This window comes from Meles meles, chromosome 11 (genome assembly GCF_922984935.1).
Source record: "Meles meles chromosome 11, mMelMel3.1 paternal haplotype, whole genome shotgun sequence".
Lineage (NCBI taxonomy): Eukaryota > Metazoa > Chordata > Mammalia > Carnivora > Mustelidae > Meles > Meles meles.
In genome coordinates, this window is record NC_060076.1 from 89,526,582 (window position 1) to 89,549,938 (window position 23,357).

General features: G+C 47.5%; 1 protein-coding gene across 1 annotated transcript in view; it reads left to right on the plus strand.

The window, feature by feature from the left end:
* DMRT1 (doublesex and mab-3 related transcription factor 1) overlaps positions 1-23,357 on the plus strand; it is a 106,636-nt gene that overhangs the window by 23,086 nt on the left and 60,193 nt on the right. The window contains exon 3 of the mRNA XM_046023105.1: positions 19,393-19,676. Within this exon, the coding sequence (XP_045879061.1) occupies positions 19,393-19,676 (284 nt within the window). The remainder of the gene's footprint in view (positions 1-19,392; positions 19,677-23,357) is intronic.

Consider the following 23,357-nt stretch of genomic DNA (forward strand, 5'->3'; position numbering starts at 1 on the left):
GCTCTCGCAGGTAGCAACTGCAAGATTGTATGTCAATGGGTAAATTGGAGGATATTCTAGAAATGAAAGCTGATATTAAAGTTAAAAGTTAGCATTATTTGTATTAGCAGCTCTTTTCTTAGTTCTGCTAGTTAAGGGAGAGTTAGTAAGGATTGAGGCTTTTCGAGGCAATTGACATTAGTCAGAGAGGGCAGTGTCGGGTTCTCACTGGGGGCGACACAGCAAGTGTAGATGACTTTCAAGGACGCTGCCGGCCGATGCTACAACATTGCCTCTTCCCTTTGTTCACGCAGGCATTGGGTGAAGTTCGCGCCCAATTTCCTTGCCAGATGTTGATGCCATAGAAACCCAAAATGTGGCTCATGGCCCTGACATTTTTTACTCATACTTTCCATATTGCCAGTCCTATTTGTTCTACAGAGGAGGTACCTTCCCTCTGGAGTCGTGTGCCTTTTTTGAAAAAAGGGCGTTTTGATTTCTGTCCCCGTGCTGTTCACCCAGTAGTGGTCTCCAGTGAATTTCTTTCTCTGAAGTCATTCCTAGATTACTTTTACTGTAAACTGTAATGATTTTACTCTGGTCATATTTCTCCCAAGGTCTCCTATCTCGGTTACTTGTAAGGCTACTCCTCCCTTCTCATGTTCTTTTTGATCTTTTATAATTGGCTTAAAACTCACTATATTTAATCTACAGTGACTTTGTTTCTCCTCCCTACTTTTGGTTTTCCAGTCCCTGAGAATTTAATAATCTGTTGCTTATTACTGCTTTAGTCTTACTTCTACCTCAGGTGTCGTACTTTCTGTCGCACTGTTCAATAGTCTTTTCTCCTTGTCTGCAGTGTTTGTTTCAGTCGTACAGGCAGGTCTGCATGGTCCGTGTTTTGGCTTGCAGTAAAGGAAGCTGCAGTAAAGGAAACTAGGAGCGAGTGGGCTTTCTAGTTTCAGGCTGGACCCGAAGGCACCTGCAGTGCACATGGTAATGTCATGGTAAAGTGACCCTTCCTACCTTGGAGATAAGCAGGAGAGCAGCCAGCTGTACTGAATGAATGAATGAATGAATGAATGAATGAATGAATTTGAGTTTGGGTGGGGTTTTGTTTTTCTTTTTAAGAGAGAATGTAGGGGTGGGCAGAGGACAGGGACAGAAAGAGAGAGACAATCCCAAGCAAGCTCCACACCCAGGGCAGAGCCAGACACAGAGCTTGATCTCATGACCCTAAGATCATGACCTGAGCCATAATCAAGAGTCGAACACTTAACCGACTCTGCCTTTCAGGTGCCCCGAATGAATTTTGAGTTTTGAAAGCTTTTTCTTACGAGTGGACTTACCACTACACTTAAGTGGGGCAAATGGCTGGGACCGCTCAGCTCAGACGAAAGAAGAGCTCTCTTTCCTCCTCTCTGGCTGACTTCTTGGCGAATCCTTCCTGTGACATCATCCGGTCCTAGCACTGCAGCCTTTTCTCAGGAGAGCAGGCTTCCTGCTGCCTTTCTGGTCGGTGTCTAGGCCAGGATGAAGGAGCACCCCTGTAGGGCTCGAGGCTCTGTCTCTTCTCTCGTTTTTTTCTTGGGGCTGGGGGACAACTTAGTTTTATAACCTATGTGTTTCTAGGAGTGTGTGCGTTTTTTGTTGCTGTTCAGTTACTTAATCTTGTCTCATTGTTGAATTCAACGACAACAACGTCTTCTCTTCCTTGTCAGTCCAGTGGTCTCAGAATAAACCTTGAGAGGCCTCGCTGAGGCGGGTGGGTGACGCAGCCACAGGTGACGGCAGGGGCTGCCCACAGAGTTGGCCGACTCCTTCACCGCACACAGCCCCCCCTGTGCAGGCCCCCGGGGTTAGAGTGCGTGCACCCCTCCCGCCGGACCCCGGGCTATACCCCACTGCAGACATGTTCCTAGGGGCTAAGTGTGCTTTCTGTGGCGGCAGGCAGCTCTTGATAGTGGAGACCTCTCTGCGAAGCAGAGTTTCTGAAAGCATGTTAGAGCTCCAGTGCTCCAGACACGCAGGAGTCCTACAACACGGGTTGTAGGACAGGAGTCTTACAACTCGGCCAGGACGGTAAAGGTGGATGGGAGCGGCTGTGCCTGTAGGCGCGCAGAGCTGGCCAGTTCCGTAGCTCCCGTCCTGCTGTGTCTTAGCTGCTGGATAGCATTCTGGCTAACTCTGAGGAAGGTTTTCCTGGAATTAAGATTTGCCTTTCTTTGCTATGAGGATGTTGATTGATGCATGGGTACAGATACGGGTGTGCATGTGGATCTGTGCGTGGGTGTGTACGCACGTGTGTATATGTGTGCGTGTGCATGTGTGTCTGAATGCACAAGTCCATACCCCACACGGTCTCAGTCTTCTGGGCTTTGCACATGCTGTCTCTGCCCTTATTACTAAAAGCCAGAAGCCTCTCTCTCCAGCCAGAAAGAAGGAAGGAAAGGGCACTGTCACAATGGAAGTCTCATTTGGGCAAGATGACTGGCAGAGCTTGCTTTCTGTGCGTGATGAGGTCTCACTGCACCGAGGCTGGGGGGGGGGGGGTCCTGGCCCCCATACCGGGGAGGCAGGTGTTGTCCCAAGTACACCGTCTTTTGCCATGACCTTCTGTCCCTATGGTTAGGGACACATTTGGTGGCGCACCTAGCTGCGAGGAGGTCACTGCAAGTCTGGGTGACTTGCGTGCACACTTGGAGAACAGCGTGGCAGCTGGGTTGGCAGCAGCTGGGAAGTGAGGCTGGCAAGATGTCTCAGGGAGGAGTCGGAAGAGCCACAAGCTAGGGGCTTCAGACCGGTGTGGTGCCCTCAGACCAGATCACGGCTCTCAGCTGCTGTCCTGCCCGACCTTCCCCAGTGGGGTGAGATGAGGTTCTGACCAGGTCTCTGTCTTTGGAAGCTGAGAACTCTCTAGACTCTGTGTTTGATGCACCGCCATGCCAGCACTTAAACCACGAGCAGTCACTTATGTGCTCCCCCAGGAAATTGTCAGGCTTGACTCTTTGTCAGCAGCAACAGATGTTTTTTAAACCTGGCACATTCACTGGTCAAGTCTACACGGCCTCCTTTTCCCCTAACGATGAGGCCTGTGGCCAAGTGCGGGAGCCTCAGCCTTATCCGCCGCTGTTGTGCACACGTGCTCAGACTCACCCCTCTTACTTCTCCAGACATCAGAACAGGGGCAGAATTACGTCGTAGGCTTCCCTGGTGCCCAACTCCACGAAAAGCTTGTTAGGCTTCCTTCTCTCAGTTCACCCGACCTGGCTTTGGTAATGAGGAGCGTTGAGCGGATGGACTGGGGTTTATACTTAGAACTGACTTCTGTTAAGTTTAGAGGGGCTTCATTGAAAAGGAAGGAAAGACCGAGGGAGGATAAAGATGGCAAACGCTGACAGGCTGCACATCTCGGAGGTGCTGGTGGACAGCGTGGGGGTGCGGCCGTGAGTGGCCACGCAGCCGTTGAGTGGTCTCATTTCTAACAGCGCTGCTCTTTCGGATCTTGGCGTGAACTGGGTCCGTGCTTAGAGGCGCATCTCCCACTGTCAGGCCAGCCCTGTGCAGCGGGGCTCCGGAAGGAGGCCCTTGTGGGGAAGCCGAGGAAGTGCCAGGGATGGCCGCACCCCCAGGCCCCGCGCCACGTGCAGCCAGTGTCCCGTCCCTTCTGCCCATTCCCTGCTAACGCTGGAAAGTGGGATGGCTGTAGAGTGACTCGCTGTGGGGGGACCGAATGTCCATTCTAGAAGTAATGTCTTCAGTGCACATGGAATCCCCAAGGTCTGTTAGAACACAGCACCTCTTCCTACTCAAAAAGCAAACAAATGAAACCCCTCACTAAATGTGGGAGCATATATATTGAATTTAAGACTTAACGTTCCGCCCAACCTCACCTCCACCTTCTCCCAGTAGTGGTCTTTAAAAAGTGTGACACAACTAAATAGGCAACTTCAAAGGAAAGGGAGTAGGAAGGGCTGCAGATGATTCTGGTTTGGGTTACCAGCTCCCACACAAGTGGAGAGTGGGTTATGCTTTGTTTTCCTGTTGTTCTTGGGGAGGTAAGACTCCATGGAGGTGGGAAAGGTGCATCGGGAAGAAATCCGAAACGTCGCCGATTCGAGCTAAGCGCGCCTGCGGACGCTTCTGGTGTTGACTGGGAACAGCCCCTTGCAGGTACTACGAGTCAGGAGAGCTGCCTTCACGAATTTGGTGAGACGGAGCGGTTAGCTGTCACAGCCTGCAGCCCTGGAGGTCACGGACCAGGCTGGGAGAAATAATTATGCATGGTAATGGGCAATTACAGATAATGGGCTTCTGGGGGTGGCAGAAAATACACAGCCCCACAGTCTCGCCCGAAATGAACATTGAATAGCACATTAACTTTATAGCAAGCTAAAAGTTCAGCCTTGGAACAGCAGCGGTCCCCCCAAATAAATAAAACCCGTGACTGACTTTAGGGAAGCGGCACCGACGTCGCTATGCTTCTCGGAAGCAGAACTGAGTACTTGAGGCGGTGGGGCTGAGGGGAGAGAGTTTGGGGACAGGAAGCAGGGGTCAGCTCTGCTCCCCACCCCACCCCCCACGGCTATATTCACTTCGCTGGATCGAGATGGGTTCAGGCCCGTGGCAGGTGCACAGGGAAGAGTTCGTTTGCTTTCCTGGCTCTAGGTTCGCACTTGACGTTTAAAATAGCCCTGTCATGACTGCCTTGTGGGAGAAACAGATTGTTCCCGCATTTCCTGATTATGACTTTAGGGAGTGATACCACACCGCCTGCACTCAAGGCTACCGTCTGACCTCAGAGAAGGCCAGGCGCGGAGGACTCTGTTCCTTTCCAAGTTCATTTGCGTTCAAGAAGCCTCTGCCAGGTGCAGTGCGGCCCTTGTGTGGTACCCCAAAGATGAGCTTGTGTGACGGGGATTTTTTTTTTTCCAGAATTATTTGGTGGCTCTCTTGCTTGATGGCGGAGAAGGCCACCACTGTGTAGTGACGGTGATGAGAATAATAGCCGACATCTCTGGAGCACTTACAGTGCGTCGGAGCCTTCTGGGCCCTCTCTGGTGTCAGTGGCAGCCTTATCCCCACGTTACACGGAGACATGGGGTGCAGAGCACACAGTGCCTGGATCCTGGGTTCTGGGGCAGTAGAGCATAGATCTGATGGAGCAGTTGGACGTGGGAGCCAGTGCTCTCACCCAGAAGTGCTGCTGTCTGGCCATACGGGGCAGTGGTTAGGGTCCGCTCCACTGAAAGGAGTGTTTCTGGCTTAAGGTCGGAGCCAGAGGTGCCCCCTGGGAGTCGTTGCTAACTGCTAACTTGGCAGCAAGCTCAGGATGGGACCCCGGACTCCAGTCGCTGTGAAGTCAGTCCTCCTGGAAGGAGAAGACTCACGTCTGCAAACACTTCAGAGGCAAGGATCTCTTCACGCTCTTAAAAATCATCAAGGATCGGGGCGCCTAGATGGCCCAGTGGGTTAAAGTCTCTGCCTTCGGCTCAGGTCATGATCCCAGGGTCCTGGAATTGAGCTCCGCATCGGGCTCTCTGCTCAGGACGGAGCCTGCTTCCCTTCCTCTCTCTCTGCCTGCCTCTCTGCCTACTTGTGTCTGTCAAGTAAATAAAATTAAAAAAAAAAAAAATCAAGGACTTCAAGGAGCTTGTAAGGATGTGGGTTCTATCTTTCAACATTTATGGATTTAAAGCCCAAAACCGAGAAATTAAAAACATATTTGTTAATTCCTTTAATAAATCTATTACTTGTTAGCAGAAGCAACTTATTTTAATGAAAAAGTAAGTATATTTTTCCAAAACAAAACTTAGTAAGGAGAATGCCATTGTTTCAACGTTTTTGCACACTGTTTTAAGTCTGACTTAGTGAGACGTGGCTGAGTTCCCATCATCTGCTTTTTCAGCTTGTTTTGATTGAGATACATGAAAATTCAGTTTCACATAGATAAATATTTGGAGAACAGAGAGTAGTGTTTGAATAGCCTCTTGAGACCCTTGGGCCTGTTTTCTGATAGCAGACCAAAACTTGAAACATGATTTATTTGTTTATTTTTAAATATCTTATTTACTTGAGAGACATAGAGGGAGAGAGGGTGTGATGGCATGAGCAAGAGGGAGAGCAAGAACCTGAAGCGGACTCTGCGCTGAGCTCAGAGCCGGAGGCAGGGCTGGATCTCCCCAACTGCAAGAGCGTGACCTGAGCGGAAACCAAGAGTCTGAGCCCGCCGAGCCAGCCGGGTGCCCTGCTGATAATTTCTTAAAGATTAGTTGCAGGGTAACGTCTGAAACCATGCTAATGAGCCTTTTTTTCCTCTGCCAAATTAAAACCCATCAGGCCATCTTGCACTTTAGTTATTTACTTACTTCAAGATTTACTCATTTTGAGAGTGGGTGTGCACGTGTGCAGGTGAAGGGAAGGGTAGAGGAAGAGGGACAAGAGAGAGACAAAATCCCAAGCAGACTCCCCGCTGAGTGCAGAGCCCAACACAGGACTCCTTGTCATGACCCCGAGATCATGACCTGAGCCGACATCAAGTGTCAGATGCTGAATGGACTGAGCCGCCAAGGCAGTTGCCACCCTGCACTTTAAATGGACCTTCCACCCATGCATTATTCTATAACATCATTCATTGGTCATTTGAAAATACTAGTTCACTGAGTTGTACAGATCTTCCAGAGGCCTTATTTCATTGCAAAATATCAGAAAAATGCCATTCGTTAATACCGCTACTGAGCTTGTCAAAACAGTCTTCGAATTCGGGAAGCTGTCAAGTGCATGGTGGCAGACGTAAGTTTCCAAAAATTCTGATTTTCACTTGAAAGCTCGATTTTGGGGCAATAAATACTGTCGGTTGTTTTCCTTGAAGTGACAGGCTCGCTTTGTTCCTTTTGAAGACCGTGCCAAGTGCCCAAGCCCCAGTAGCCAGTTTGTCATCATTCTTTCAAGTATATATGGTGTTCCATAAAAAAGCCGAGCGTCCAGCTCTTCATTCAGACGTTCGGACAAAGTACCTCGTTCAAGGAAACCATCGCCCTCAGCTTGCCGCAGAGAAGTGCTTTATGCATCCCTCCCACTTTGTCACGGGATATTAAAAAGGGACGGGCAAAGATAGAGATTCAATCAAGGCTTTTTTTTTTCCTGCTTCATCAAGGGCATCGTAAGTAAGATGACATAAAAAACTTTTAAATTCTTTAATATTTTACAAAATTACAAATGAGGACTGCTGTGAGGGACCCAGTGAGCCCTGGAGCGGTTTGGTAGGACTGCCTTGATGTCCCCACCACTGTTTCCACGTCACCCGCACAACAGTCGCCGCAGTGGAGAAGGCAAGTGACAGCTGTATATTACTGTGGAAACTGGTTTGACCTCGTGGACCCCTGACAGGGAGCTGTGGCTGGGGGCCTCTGCATTGGTGGAACTGCTGTGGTCAGACGTGAGGTGTGACTTCTCGACGTAAACACGCCAGCCTGTGCTGGGTTTAGAGCTGGGCTCCGACTGCTGGTCCTGACGTCACCGTGGGTGCCCGCGGTCGGTCTTCGCAGGAGGCTGCTGTGTACAGCGGCTGTGGTGTGGCCTGGCCCCAAGGCATTCTCCCCCCAGACCACCCCTGCCACCAAGGGTGACAGCTGGCTGAGAGGCAGGCTGTGGGGGTGGGGGACAGGCCTTCTCAGGGATCGTTCCTGAAGACCAGAAGCACAGTGCACGAGAGATTGCTCACTGAAGCGACATGGGCACCAGGCAGAACCTCAAGCCGAGCAAAAGCCATGTGAAACAATGTGATGAGAGGAAACTGTTGTTTTATTTCTTCACATTTACTGAAGTGTCCACGTCCAAACTCCCCATCACCATCTGAGACCTGCAGGAGCAAAGACAGAAACACCTGTGATCTCCTTCTTATGTTTATGCTTCAGTAATTTTTTCACGTTTAAATTCTGGTTAGTTAACAGCGTGGTTTGGGTTTCTGGAGTAGATTTCAGCGATTCGTCACTTCCAGACAACACCCAGTGCTCATCGCAAGTGCCCTCTTTGGGACCCATCATCCATTCCGCCCATCTCTCACCTACCACCCTCTGTGATCTTATTTTTAAAGAGAAAGCTATGAAGGAATCTAGATCCTAAACCAAAGGATGCTGGCCGGGAGCAAACTTGCAGACGGACACCCCGGTGCCCGGCATCCTTGGTGGCCAAGCGGGAGAGCCTGACAAAGCCTCTGCGTTTGAAATTGTTGAACACACTCCAGAGCAGACACAGATCTGTGTTCACAGTCTGTCACAAACGCTCCTAACTTCCAAGTTTTCCCAGTGCAAGGGATACAAAAAAGAGTGAGGAAGGGATTCCCTATAAGGTCTCTTTCAGAACAGAGCACCGGACCTCCCTCTTCTCTTCTCCATCCCCTCCGAAACCCGGGCTGGCTGGGGGCCTGTTGGTGGCCCTCCTACTCGTCCGGCCCACTGGCGATGTCAACAGAGACGCATGCTGTCTCTGGCCTCTTGCCAATGATAGGGAATTCTGTGCTAGCCTAAAAGGGAGAAAACTTTCGTGGCATGAGACATTTTCTAGCAAAGTCAGAGAAATGGCATCTTCTCCATATCTCTTTCCCTCTGCCAGCCAGCAGTTTTCCTGGTAGCCCCAGGGAGTTCTGAGGGACACAGGGAGGGGATGTGGAAGGGGGAACATGCAGAGAGAGCAGGGGAGGGAGAGCAGAAGCCCAGGAATGGGAACACAGGTGGATGTGCCTGTGTGGGGGGGAACATTGTGTGATGCCATCAGCTGCTCTCTGGGACCACATGGGGAAGCCTGCGCTGTGGGGTGCCAGTCTTCAGCTCCACTTAGGATTTCCTCCTTGGAGGAGAGCCTGAACTCCATCCTGTGCCGGCAGCACCCTCATTCTCCTCCTGCTGGAGGGATATGTATGTATGAGTGTGTATTTATATGTATGTATATGTGTGTGTACATATATGTGTGTGTGTATATATATGTATTTTTTAAAGATTTTATTCATTTGAGAGAGAGTGAGAGAGAGCACGAGAGGGGAGAGGGTCAGAGGAAGAAGCAGACTCCCTGTGGACTGGGAGCCCGATGTGGGACTCGATCCCAGAACTCCAGGATCATGACCTGAGCCGAAGGCAGTTACTTAACGAACTGAGCCCCCCAGGCGGCCTATATGTATTTTTCTAAGACTGTTTTATGAAAACCTTTTGTGATCCTTTACTTTCTCCTTGGAGCTCTTTCTCACCATAGAGAGAAGCTCCTTGAAGGCAGGGATGGACTGACCAGCACTTGAGCTTGTAGCTGGGGCATGGGGATGCAGAAGCAGACAGCTCTGGGGGTCCCAGACAGACAAGGGTCAACCACTTGGTGCTGTCAAAAATCCTCACGCAGAGAGCCAAGTGGAAGAGAAGCAAGAAAGGCATTTCTTTCAGTGAGGCCAGCACCTGGAAGACAGCAGAAGAATGCCTCGAAGACTGTCCCTGAAGCACTGAAAATACTTCCAGGGTTACCAAAGGAAAATGCAGGGCAATAGAGGATGGGTTGCCACAGGTGAGCAGTGAAGGTCAAGTCAAGCATTGTCTTGTGGTCAGTCGCTTGGGGGTCTTGCTGGCTCAGGGCAGCCTGGTTGCTTGAGGGGGTCAGTGTCAGATTCTATCCCAGGGAAGCTTTGCCCACAGGGTCTTTGCCCTGAGTTAAGAGGTCAGCTAGGAAGAAGAACATAACTCAAGAGAAAGTTTGAGGTCAGGAGGTCCTTGAAGCCCAAGTTCAGGGATTGCTACACACAATGGATGTGTTACTCCCGGGGCTTTTCAATGGTCCCAGCGCGGCCATATTTTCTCCATTTCCCCTGTAGTTGCTGCTTGGTTTCTCTGATGTGGTCATGTTCATCAGTCAGTGTCTTCCGCCCTTTCTCCGTCTCTCTCTCCCTCTGTCTCTCCCTCTGTATGTCTCTTCAGATCCATTTGCATCCCACATTGATACTCCACACACCTTTGAACCAGACCTGGTCCTGGCTTGAAAGACCAACTTCAGATTTGTTTTGTTTTGAAAAGCCTTCACCCTAAGAACACTGAACTTGGCAGTTCCTCCAGGACCAGATTACATTTTTTAAAAACGCCTTGGGAAAAAGGAGAAATTGGCTCAAGCACATTCCCTGCTTTGTGCACAAGAGTGACGTGAGTGAGCCAGCAGCAGCAGAACGTGGACTTGGAAGGCTGGACTTCATCTCTCCCTCCCTTCGCACGCTTTGTGTTTTCCCACAGCCTTGGCCAGTCTGCCCTGCTGTGTGTTTGTCTCACACTGTCCCCGTGAGTCCCACAGTGCCAGGGACCAAAGCCTTTGTGCCCCGAGGTCCCACACAGTTTGTCTTGTGCACAGGAAATTTCTTATGTTGAACATGAGTTGTGTCTCCGTCCGGGGAAGGTGCCTTTGTTCATCATCACAGACACCTATTATGCAACAGTAGGCACATGGCCCCCGCCAGGGTTAGGTTGCCCGCTGCGCCAGCTCTGCTCTCCCTCTGCAAACGCACCCATTCCTTTGTCAGGATGGCAAGCTTGTGTTAAAATTGTGAGCATGCTTAGAGGTTCCAGAGGTCAGCTCACAGGATGTCTGTTCTCCCTGTGTCTTTCTCCCCTTGATGGGGAGAGACCGGAAACATCTCTTACGGTCTCTCCATTATTCCTAGGTCTAGGAAATGCCAGGAGCTGATAATCTGGACTTAGTGGTAGCCCTGCTGACAAGAAAGGTTAAAAAAAAAAAAAAAAAAAAAAGCCAGTTGCTGAGGAAGCCTTCTTATCCCAGGGAGGTAACCCCGTTGTCTTCCCAGTTCCCTGACAGATGATCATTGAACACAGTCTTAAGACCTTAATTTTCCTTAAAAAAAAAAAGGAAGTAGAGAAAATGGCTGACACTTTTTCTGTATCCTCCTAATATTCAGCACAACATGTTAGACGGGTAATTTTGAGATCTCAAACTTAGCAGTGAACGATTTTGCCTGGTGGGTAACTCTTAGAACCAGAAGCTAAGTAAGACAGGGACCATGCAAGGCATGGGATCACAAAGAAAAAAAACCCTGCTATATGTAAATGAACCACTCTCAGTAAATTAACTGAGATCACTGTGAGTCATAAGTAGTCTTTTTTTTTTTTTTTTTTTGACAGATATCACAAGTAGGCAGAGAGGCAGACAGAGAGAAAGGAAGGGAAGCAGGCTCCCTGCCGAGCAGAGAGCCCTATGTGGGGCTCGATCCCAGGACCCTGGGATCATGACCTGAGCCGAAGGCAGAGGCTTAACCCACTGAGCCACCCAGGCGCCCCAGTCATAAGTAGTCTTATTGTTTGTAAATGGTTAATTCTGGTTTTCTGTGCCATCTTTCATATTAGAAACTGGGGTTTGGTATTGTCATTGAAAAGGGAATCTGACTCTTGGTTTGAATGTAAAGGACTCAAAGTGCAACAACTCTGAGAATCTTGACACTAGAGAAGAGTAGGGAAAAAAGCCTTCACATACCTTGAAATGAATGACTGGTTAACTACTATTAATATGCCATGGGCTCGGAGACCAGCATATAACACTGCAAGATCAATACGGGTATTTATCAAGTGGGTATCGATCTCTCATGAAGGAGTGAATCATATTTCACGCTGCATATGTTAGTGCAAAAAAAAAGTAGCAGAGGCATTGGGAAGCGTTATCAAAGAACTGGCTGGGTGGAAGGTAAATGTACTGAGCTACGAACACGAACATGGCAATAAAAAGGGACCCAGTCTGCAGACAATATTTCCGCACACGTCTCTGTCAGACGGATGCCGTTGGTCATTTTTCCAGATACATGCTCCTCTAGCTCCTTCTTGCTTTCTTAGTTGTTGAATCCAGTCCTGCTGACCTGTTTTCCTTCTAGCACAAATTAGTACCGTACCAGTAATAAATACCAGCCCTGAAAACGTCCGACTTCATTCTTCCATTGCCATCTTGGCAGAGGACCTAGAGGTTGATAATTTTTACAAGAGACTGCTGGTTACAAAAGCTACCACCTTGTCTTGGGAAAGCGCAAGCTGCTGTGTTTTTGGTTATTACTAATACCATTTTAAGTCATCTTGGCCATGTTTACTCTAGAAAAACAAACCAAGACCCAGCTTAAGAATTTTCAGCAAACTCATTAAGATGTTTCCCGTCTTTGTGCTTCGTCATCCTGGCCGTGCAGTTAAAATGCCCCATCACAGTGTGTGTCAGGAATGGGGGTGGGCAGGAGGAATGCGCAGCGCTGAGATCAAGTCTGTGGAGCCAGCTGCCAGTGTTTCCTTTTTTCCCCCTATGGCTCAGAAAAGTGTTAGGAATAACCTATTAAGAGTTCGTACATGGGGAACCACTTTTTGAATATATACATACATATACATTTCACATTGTGCATGGGTAGTTTATATGAGTTCTGTGATTTAGGAGTTAGAATTCTGCCTCTGGGTTTATTGCCAATCAGTAGTGACACTTGGCCCAACCGACCAGCTTTGACGACGGTGTCCCAGCGTTCAAGACAAGGTCTCTAGTTACTCTTTTGGGAATGAGGCTGGAGCAGAGGTTGGAGAGCTGGCATGTCCTGCTTCTGTTCTTACTCTTGCCCAGTCTGGGTGAGAGCTCTGCTCTTCACAGGCTGGAGTGTCACATGATCACTCGGCAGCAGAACAAGCATCTGACTGGGGCTCTGGGTGGCTTCCCGGGGTGCCAGGTGTCGGCAGTGTAACTTGGTCGTTTGATGGGAGTGCCCACAGCACAGACGAGCCAGGGATTTCCGTGCATTACTGCAGCCTCCCTGTACAAGCTCATAGTTACCTCTCCAGGCCCTGACTATTTAAAAAGTCTAGCATAGCCTAACTTCTAGGCCATCTATTCAGAAGAAACGATTCTAGTGTAGTCCATTCTCCTGCCTCCTTATCCTCATAGATCTGTTGTTTGTGCTTAGACCACCTTTCATAAACTTTTTTTTAAAGATTTTATTTATTTGATAGAAACACAGCAAGAGAGTGAACACAAGCAGGAGGAGTGGGAGAGGGAGAAGCAGGCCTCCCGCTGAGCAGGGAGCCTGATGTGGGGCTCCATCCCATGACCCTGTTACTGTCATTCTCCTTCGAGTGTGTCCCCATGCCATCTTGTCTAAATCCCCATCCTGACTCCCATCTCCACTACTTTTGCTGATGGTGACATCTGCCTATACTGTCATTGTGGCAATGAGTTCAATGCTTTGTAGATTTCTCAATCTGTGCTTATTTTCCCAAGTAGATGGCACATTCTTTTTTTTTTTTAAGATTTTATTTGAGAAAGAGAAGGTGAAAGAGAGCACGAGTGGGGGATGGAAAGGGCGGAGGGATAGGGAGACTCCCTGTTTGTTGAGCAGGGAGTCCAACATGGGGCTCGATCCCAGGACACTGAGATCATGACCTGAGCTGAAGGCAGATGCTTAACTGACTGAACCACGCAGGCACCCCTAGATGGCACACTCTTAAGAAGAAATGTAACATTTTGAATAGTTCTTTTTTTTTTTTTTAAAGATTTTATTTGTTTTATTTGACAGACAGAGATCTCAAGTAAGCAGAGAGGCAGGTAGAGAGAGAGGAGGAAGCAGGCTCTCCGAGGAGCAGAGAGCCCAACGCGGGGCTCGATCCCAGGACCCTGGGATCATGACCCGAGCTGAAGGCAGAGGCTTTAACCTACTGAACCACCCAGGCACCCCTGAATATTTCTTTGTGCCTTTTACAACTAAAGCAAACCTTTGAACATAGTTCTAGGATAACCAATGAATGAATCAAATATAAATACAAAAATATAACTTAAGGTCAAGAATAAATGATTTTTATATTACCTGCTCCTCTTGACTTTTCCAGAAGCCCTATGTAGAATTTTTTTTTTAAGATTTTATTTATTTATTTAACAAATAGAGATCACAAGTAGGCAGAGAGGCAGGCAGAGGCGGGGTGGGGAGCAGGTCCCCGCAGAGCAGAGAGCCTGATGCAGGGCTCGATCCCAGGACCCTGGGATCATGACCTGAGCTGAAGGCAGAGGCTTTAACCCACTAAGCCACCCAGGTGCCCCTCCCTATGTAGAATATTAAAGTTTTCCATGGGGCGCCTGGGTGGCTCAGTGGGTTAAAGCCTCTGCCTTAGGCTCAGGTCATGATCCCAGCGTCCTGGGATCAAGCCCCGCATCGGGCTCTCTGCTCAGCGGGGAGCCTGCTTCCCTTCCTCTCTCTCTGCCTGCCTCTCTGCCTACTTGTGATCTCCGTCTGTCAAATAAATAAATTTTAAAAATCTTAAAAAAAAAAAAGGATATTAAAGTTTTCCAAAGGGGATAGATGCTCAAATAGTCGAGTTAAGCTTTTATGATTAGAATACATGAAGAAAGGCTGGGTGTAGGCTGAGAGGATCGGAACCATTCGGCAGCAGCACACACTCCACCTGCAGTCAGAGCTCTGCAGAGATTTTGGTGGGAGTTGTACTGATTTGCTTGCTCTTACTTGATAGCCAGTGAGGAGTGTCACAGTAATGCAGTCAGGGGTCACATTTTTAGGGATAGCCTATGGAGTAGTTGCTTTGAATCTTTAAAATAGACCAGTGATTCTCGATCTTTGAGTGCATCAGAGCCTCCTGAGGGCTTTGTTAAAGCTCAAGATTGCTGGGCCCAACCTTCAGTTTCTGATTCGGTGGGTCTGTGGTGGGGTCCGAGACTGTGCATTTCTACAAGTGCCCAGGTGGTGCAGATGCTGCCAGTGAGAGGACCACACTCTGAGCGCCGCTGGATTAGACGTCTGCTGTATGTGTTTATTTCAACCTTGGGAAATTTCCATGTACTAGTAGCACGTGCATAAAGGCTGGAGTCATCAAGCTGTTTTTAACACTGACCAAGAGTTTTGCTATGAACTTGAAAATGAAATGTGTGATTTATAAGATATAGCGTTTGGTAGTTCCACGTGTCCCTAGAGCTTTTTAAAGTGTCACTTTTTGTTTTTTTTCTCTAAGAGAGGGGGAGAGAGAGTGGTGGATGAGGGGCAAAGGGAGAGGGAAAGAAAGAAACCTAAGCAGGCTCCATGCCCAACCTCTCACAACTCTGAGATCATGACCAGAACCACATCAAGAGTTGGATGCCTAACTGACTGAGCCACCCAGGCATCCCTAAAATGTCACTTAAGAGTAATTAAACATTTTAGGATTGGAAAATAGTGAGGCATCTCTTCTTAAAGAGCTCAAATGATTTTTATTATTTAAATACTGGTATGAAATGAAGCTTTTCCAACATGTATCTTAATTTATAATTTGAAAGAAGAAATAAAATATGGGTGGATGGGAAAGTGATGGCATCATTAGCTAATGACAGTCCGCTTTAACAAAGCAAATCCTTGCTCTGACCTGACATAGCATATCATTTGAGGTTCACTGTGAAGTTTGTTCAGGCCATCCTCTTGTTGCCTTGAGAATTATTACCAGCACCATTTTGTTGCTGGATAGAGCTGAGACCTGCTAAAAGGTCCTGACTAAGTTGTGAGGCAGAAATTCATGAACCCGTGTCTGTAGAATGCTAGTGTTCTTGGGATTCTATTTAAGTCTTTACCCACTAAAGTACTTTGTTTTCTGTATTGAGACCCTTGCTTTTGAAGGGCAGGTCATAAGGGGTATCCAGTTTTTCTCACTGCAGGGACGCAGATGAACATCTAAAATGCCATCCTAAATGTCTGAGACTGTGTATGGTTGTCACATCACTGCTTGTGACTGAGTGGTTAAGACTATGTCATTCATGATATATTGGATAAAGGGCTTAGAATCCAAAACCTATAAAGAACTTACCAAACTCAACACCCAAAAACCAAAAAATCCTGTCAGGAAATGGGCAGAAGACATGAACAGACATTTCTCCAAAGAAGACATACAAATGGCCAACAGATACATGAAAAAATGCTCAGCATCGCTTGGCATTGGGAAAATACAAATCAAAACTGATAATACCTCCCACTAGTCAGAATGACTAAAATGAACAACTCAGGAAACTAACAGATGCAGAGAAAGGGGACCCTCCAACACTGTGGTGGGGATGCAAACGGAGGTAGCCACTCTGGAAAAGAGTATGGAAGTTCCTCAGAAAGTTAAAAATAAAACTTTCCTACGTCAGTCACTGCACTACTAGGTGTTTATTCTTGTATCCCAGAGGATACAAACATAGTGACTCAAAGAGTCACGTGCACCCCAATGTTTATAGAGCAATGTCCATAATAGCCAAACTGTGAAAAGAGCCCAGATGTCCATTAACAGATAAAGAAAATGTGGTATATATACACATATACATACACATATGTATGTACGGACATACATACATACATACATACAGTGGAATACTATGCAGCCATCAAAAATAATGGAATCTTGCCATTTGCAATGACATGGATGGAACCTAGAAGGTATTATGCTAAGCAAAATAAGTCAGTCAGAGAAAGACACATACCATATGATTTCACTCATGTGGAATTTAAGAAACAAAAGAGATGAACATGGGGGAAAGGAAGGAAAAATAAGATAAAAATAGAGAGGGAGACTAACCATATGAGACTCTTTTAACTCTAGGAAACAGACTGAGGATTGCTGGAGGAGAGGTGGGTGGAGAGGCTGGGGTGACTGGGTGATGGGCGTTAAGAAGGGCGTGTGATGTAATGGGCACTGGACGTTACACCCAACTGATAAATCACTAAATTCTACCCCTGAAACTAATGATATGCTATATGTTAACTAAATCGAATTTAAGGAAAAAATTTTAAAAAATATATGTCATTCATTTCTTCTCTGATTTAAATATCCATACAATTTGTCATTTTTGCAAAACTTAAATTGCTCATTTAATCAGGAAAACAATGAAGACACAACACTAAACACTTGAATTAGCTACTGAAAACCACCTGTTACGGCATGAGTTTGGTGTTTAAAATAAGAAAAAGTAGGCGAGTTCAGGAGGAGAGAATAGGCATGGGTCTTCTCTCGATGCAGTGTAGAATAACAGAATTGGAATTTCTCATCTCACCATCTGGGAAGAGAGAAGAAAGGGAAGATTTATAATAACAAGCGGCTTGACAGAACATTGGCATGAGCTTAAGGGGTGGATTTGGTGTTCTTTGAGAGAAAAGAGACGTTAGCACTGACTTGAAAATGAGGTTGTAAAACAGAACTTGTACCTTTTTTATGTTTTCTTTTTCCCCTTCCACATTTAGCCAGTGGACATCTGAGCATCTCTGCTCTGGGCCATGTGTTGACTTCTTTGGGGAATTTCTGTCCATTGTCTTCTTCCCACTTATCTATGCTCAACCCTTCTCTGCAGTTTAAAAATGAGATAACATCTTATTAGGAGCTTCTCTGTCTTCCTCACATTTATTTTGATGCCTTGCTACTCGGAAAACCATTATGCCTTGATCCTTTCTGCAAATACTGACCACTGCGTGACCTGCGCTAGGTACGGGGATGCGCAGGTGAGCCCAGAAGCATGCTGCTTGCTTGCTGGACCAGCACTCAGGTGAAGACAAGGCTCTGTGCCTGCTCATGTGGTCTGTCTCATTGTTTACTTGCTCCTCGATCTCTTGGAAGCTCCTGCTCCTTCCACTGTGCAAAAACCACAAGGCCTTGAAGACTTACCTCGTCGTCCTCGGTTGGTCTTTTCCAGAACTGATTTGCTTGATGTCTTAGCTGCAGTTAAGACAAGGCATCCTGGCCCCTCCAGGATCCCCATCAACTTTGGCCTGTGTGACATTGTGTTCTTTCCTCCGTTCTCCCAGTTCTACCCCCATCCCTTCTTTTCTCCCAGAACACACTGTTTTTTAACAATTCCCTCCTCCTCTCCCCAGAGGGAGCCAGCACCTCCTGGGTGCCCGGATCCCTGCTGTCAGCCTCCCCTCTGCCAGGAGTGCACTTTCTCGCCCTCCCCGGTAGCCTGCATGTGCCTCCAGCGTCTCCTGTATTCAGCAGAACCCACCACCTCTCTCTTCCCTGCCACACCAGGCTTCTCCCCTCCCCAGACCGCCCCTCCAGTTCTGCTGAGCTGTCTCCCCACACATGGCACAGGGTCCTTCACTTCTGTTTGTAGACTTCAGGGTTCTCTTTCCTTTGCTTGTCCAAGACTGCCATCAGGTACATCACTCTGCAACACAGACCGGACCATGTGCTCCTGGCTCAGAAATCATCTGAGGTCCTGCCGTACCCTGCAGGGTCTGAAGAGGCTTCTCCACCCCTCGCTCCAGATCCACTTTTTCCCATTCCCTGCACCCAGTTCAACCCCCCCGCTCTGTCCAGCACTCCCAAACCCTCCCACTTTCCTGCTCCCAGTCTTTTGTCCTTGTTTCCACCTCTTTCTGCTCCTCCATTAAAGGGAAGCTGGGATACAGGTTTTTTTTCTTCAAGATCTCTATAATCTTTTCTAGGCTGTAGGTCATCTTCCCAGTCTTTGGGTTTCCATAAAAGTTTCTGGGTCTTCCTGTGTAATCATCCTTGCTGTTATTTGTAATCCCGTCACGTGTTTCACCCTTGACTGTAGACTCCCTGGGAAGGGGCATCCTGACAGTTGCGGCCGTTTCAGGCACGTGGACCCACTCTTTGAACATTGTTTAACGGATGTCCTTTGGAGAGATGACTTAGAATTCTGCTTGTTTATTGCCATGGACACAATTTAATATCTAGACCCAGGGTTGAGAACCTGTAGCCTTTAGGTTGCTTCGGCCCAATGTCTGTGCTTGTGAATAAAGTTTTATTGCAACACAGCCACTCAGCAACCTGGATATTCTGCAGCTGAATGGCTCACAAAGCCTGAAATAGTTATGAACTGACCTTTTACAGAAGAAGTTTGTCTACCCTAGTACATACCATTGTCCAGACTCCTGAAGGATACAGTATCAGCTGTGGAAAGGAAGTGAAGGAAACAATGTTTGCTTCAACACTTAGCCTTTCACTTTGGCTCTTTGATATATCAGTGTGACTACCATAGTTAGGGCAGTGGGATTTTTCTGTTTATTTAAAGTGAAGTACAATTAACTTTGTTGTAGAAATGATACAGACAGCCAAGTTAACTAGAGTTGATCTCTAATTTCTTGATGTTAGAATAGGATTCTCTGGGGAGAAGTTAAATCTGGTCAAGCTTTATGTTAGTAAAATGTTTTTGGTATTCTCAGTAAAAAGAACTGACCAGCAAGGGTCGCCCAGCTGTGTTACTCGTTCAGCCAGCCTTAGACACTTATCCTATATTTCAGCCCTAGGAGGAAGCAGCGTGTTCCAGACCCTTCCCCTACCCATTTGGAGATGAGGAAGGCCATAGGTCACCAGGGTTTCACCTTAAAGTTTTGTGGACCACCCCCCTACCCCCACTCCCGCATTTAATACTGTATGGTCTTTTTTGTCTTTCTAGAGGGACGCATGGTCATCCAGGATATTCCTGCTGTCACCAGCAGAGGGCACGTGGAGAACACACCTGACCTGGTGTCTGACTCCACCTACTACAGCAGCTTCTACCAGCCGTCTCTGTTTCCTTACTACAACAATCTGTACAACTACCCGCAGTACTCCATGGCCTTGGCTGCGGATTCCGCTTCTGGGGACGTGGGAAGCCCCCTTGGCGGGTCCCCCGTGAAGAACAGCCTTCGGAGTCTCCCAGCACCTTATGTGCCTGGGCAGACAGGAAACCAGTGGCAGGTAAGGCATTACCCAGAGCGACTGGATGTGTCGAGAGCGCACAGAGACGTACCCATGACCAGCTCACACATGTGTGTACACGTTATGCCAGTGCTGTGGAGAGGGGTTCACTCTCCCATGATGTAACCCCAGAGGTTGGCTGCAGGGATTGTAAAGGAGTATGCTTGTATACGTTTGCATTTGAAATTTTACTTTTCTCATTTTTCACTATCATTTTACATAAAGACCCCATTGGGTAGAGTCAGATTCACAAGGGGTTCACTGTGTGAGGTCTCTCCTCCTCCAGGCTCATCCCCACTTTCTATGTTAGAACATGGTGGGTGCAGCCTTCTGGCTGGCAGTAACGTTAGTGATGAATCAGCACCTCAGGAGGGAGAAGTATTATCATCTGTACGTTTCCGTGGAAGGAAGCAAGGTAAGAAAAGGAACTAGGTCATTGTCATTCTGGGCCAAATTGTTGGGGTTTTTTTTTTTTTAAGTTGGAAATGAAGATCATCAGTCATACTCAGTGTACAACCAAGAACTTTTTTTTTTTTAAAGATTTTATTTATTTAATTAACACAGAGAGACAGCTAGAGAGGGAACACAAGCAGGGGGAATGGGAGAGGGAGAAGTAGGCTTCCCACTGAGCAGGGAGCCCAATGGGGGGCTTGATCCCAGGACCCTGGGATCATGACCTGAGCCAAAGGCAGACACTTAATTAACGACTGAGCCATCGAGGTGCCCCTAACCAAGAACTTTTAAATTAACATCTCTTCCAGTCCCGCCCATGTTGCTACAAAAGTTGGGTATTCATCCTTTCTGATGGAGGCATAATACTCCATCGTGTATATGGACCACATCTTCCTTATCCATTCGTCCGTCGAATGTTCATATCTTCTGCCCATTTTTTGATATGATTATCTGTTTTGTGTGTGTTGAGTTTGAGGAGTTCTTTATAGATCCTGGATATCAACCTTTTGTCTGTACTGTCATTTGCAAATATCTTCTCCCATTCCGTGGGTTGCCTCTTTGTTTTGTTGTCTGTTTCCTTTGCTGTGCAGAAGCTTTTGATCTTGATGAAGTCCCAAAAGTTCATTTTCGCTTTTGTTTCCTTTGCCTTTGGAGACAAATCTTGAAAGAAGTTGCTGTGGCTGATATCGAAGAGGTTTCTGCCTATGTTCTTCTCTAGGATTCTGATGGATTCCTGTCTCACGTTGAGGTCTTTTATCCCTTTCGAGTTTATCTTTGTGTACGGTGAAAGAGACATTATGCTGAGTGAAATAAGTCAAGCAGAGAGAGTCAAGTATCGTATGGTCTCACTTATTTGTGGAGCATAACAAATAACATGGAGGACATGGGGAGATGGAGAGGAGAAGGGAGTTGAGGGAAATTGGAAGGGGAGATGAACCATGAGAGACTATGGACTCTGAAAAACAACCTGAGGGTTTTGAAGGGGCGGTGGGTGGAAGGTTGGGGAACCAGGTGGTGGGTAATAGGGAGGGCACGTATTGCATGGAGCACTGGGTGTGGTGCAAAAACAATGAGTACTGTTAAGCTGAAAAGAAATTTAAAAAGTGGAAAAAAAAATTAACATCTCAGGTAAAAGAAAGCGTTTTGCATTGTCAGGAAAGGAGTGTTGTTCCAGAAGCTGTCATGCTCCTTCAGCTTTCACCATTTCGATCCTGGAGTATGTGTGAGGCAGGTGGAGGCAGGGAAAGCATTCCCAGGCTGCGTCCCCATGCCGCAGGAGTGTGGACACACAAGTCTGACACTCACCCCCACCAAGCCCCCCCTCTGACCTCCGTGTTAAGATGGTGGGAGAACGTGTTTGGGGTATGTTTACCATGTTCAGGCTTTGTTAGTGGGGCTTCCAGCACAATGGACAGACGTATTTGGGAGTTTAGGGCAAATCTGTGACGTTCTTATGTGCACCTTAAAAAAATGTGAGTTGAACTTTTCCTCTGAGCAATTCTATTCTGTTTTGCATTTTTTAGGTGTGGGGAAGTTCTTAATATTCACGCTTCCCCACTTTGTGGATTCTCTCATTACACTTCGGGATCAGACTTCTTCAGCCCATCAGTATGTCTGCTGTAATCCGCTGAGCTACACATTTTCATGTTCTCCCCACATTTTATTTTTTAGAATCATACTTTTTAAGACGAGACCTCACAGCCTGTGGGGGTGTGAACTCAGAGTAACGCAAGGTAGAGGAAATGCAGTGATTTATGGATCAGTCAGCCTGGAGCCTGCAAGCCTCTCCACATACCGGCTGGACTCATTACTGTGGGCAGGTGTTAGGTTGATTTCTATCAGAGACTCTCTTCTCTGGAAGGAGAAAGAAGTATCTTGTAATTCTGAAAAAATAACCACAACGAAACAAAACACAGTGCAGCCTGTGGATTCCGGGGAAGCAGGGCCTACTACTGAAGTGTCCTGGTTTCCTGCCTACTTCCAGGCTTTAAGGATAAAGTAGGAAGGTGAACCTGTTGCTTATGAGAAAACGGATGAGCAAAAACATCTTCCGTGTGTTCTGATAGAAAGCCTGCGAGCTCACGGTCAGCTTTAGAGCGAAGTCCAACATCTACTTCATCAGATCCGTTCAGCAGGCGTAAGATGGCAGCAGCATATGACGCTCGATACCCTGATGTTTCTTCTTACTCCACCTGGAAAACCTGGGAAGGGGGTGGCAGAGGTCTTGGATTTCCTTGGAAGACTCTTGCCAAGTCCCTCCCTTCCAGGGACAGGCAGGAGGAGACAGGCTCTCTCTGCTGTCTTCCTTGCCTGGTCTTGGAGAGACATCTCAGGTGCTGTGTGCAAGGAGAGGGTACCCCGAGGGCAAGTGCCTGCAGCCTGGCTAGCACAGCGGAAGAACCGGGCCCAAACTTTCTTCGTCCTGTGGGGCCGGGCAGCTTTGAGGCTATTCGTGCTTTCTCTTGCACCACCACCTATGGAGAGAGGTGTCCCTGGTTGGCTGCCCAGGAGAAATGCCAAGACATCATGTAGCATATGAGTTTATTTTCCCAGGAGGCTGGGCTTAAGACTTTTTCTTTCCTAGCTGGTCGCCATTTGTAATCTATTCTCATATAACAAATTATTTTGCAGAACCAGGTCCTTTTCCGCTGCTGTAGTTGATTCCCATTCCTCTTAGTAAGTAAGAGCACCAGTGACAACAGCCAGCCTTTGCTGGCCAGTGAGTCCTCCTCATGGCCTCAGGAAGCAGACCATGTTGTCCCCTCTTTACAGAGAAGGACATTGAGACTCAGGGCTGACTTAGCCAAGGTCACATAGCCACCAGACAGGAGAGCTGGAGTTCTGGCTCCACAGTGTTTCTCAGCACTAGTTAACCATTGGGTCTGCCAAAAACTCAGGGCCACGGGAACCACCATCAATTAATATGAACCTTAAGGCCACCCTGTTTAGTTCTTTTGGGCTTAGAATTTCTACCTAAGTGCTTTGCCATTGGGGATCTTCTTGGAATGCTCTTCTGATTTTCTGTCTTCACTCCTGGAGGTTGGAATTAGGCAGAAACTTCTAGAGCAGTGTTGATGTGTGGTTACTTCAGATGGCTGAGAATGGGACCTCTGAAACTTTCCTGAAATATGCCATCTTGGCAGTTAGTGTTTAAAATATGCTGAGTTCCCTGCGGTCTGAAAGTTGTTTTTGGACTCTGCATACAGCTTTCCTTCGACTGTGATTATC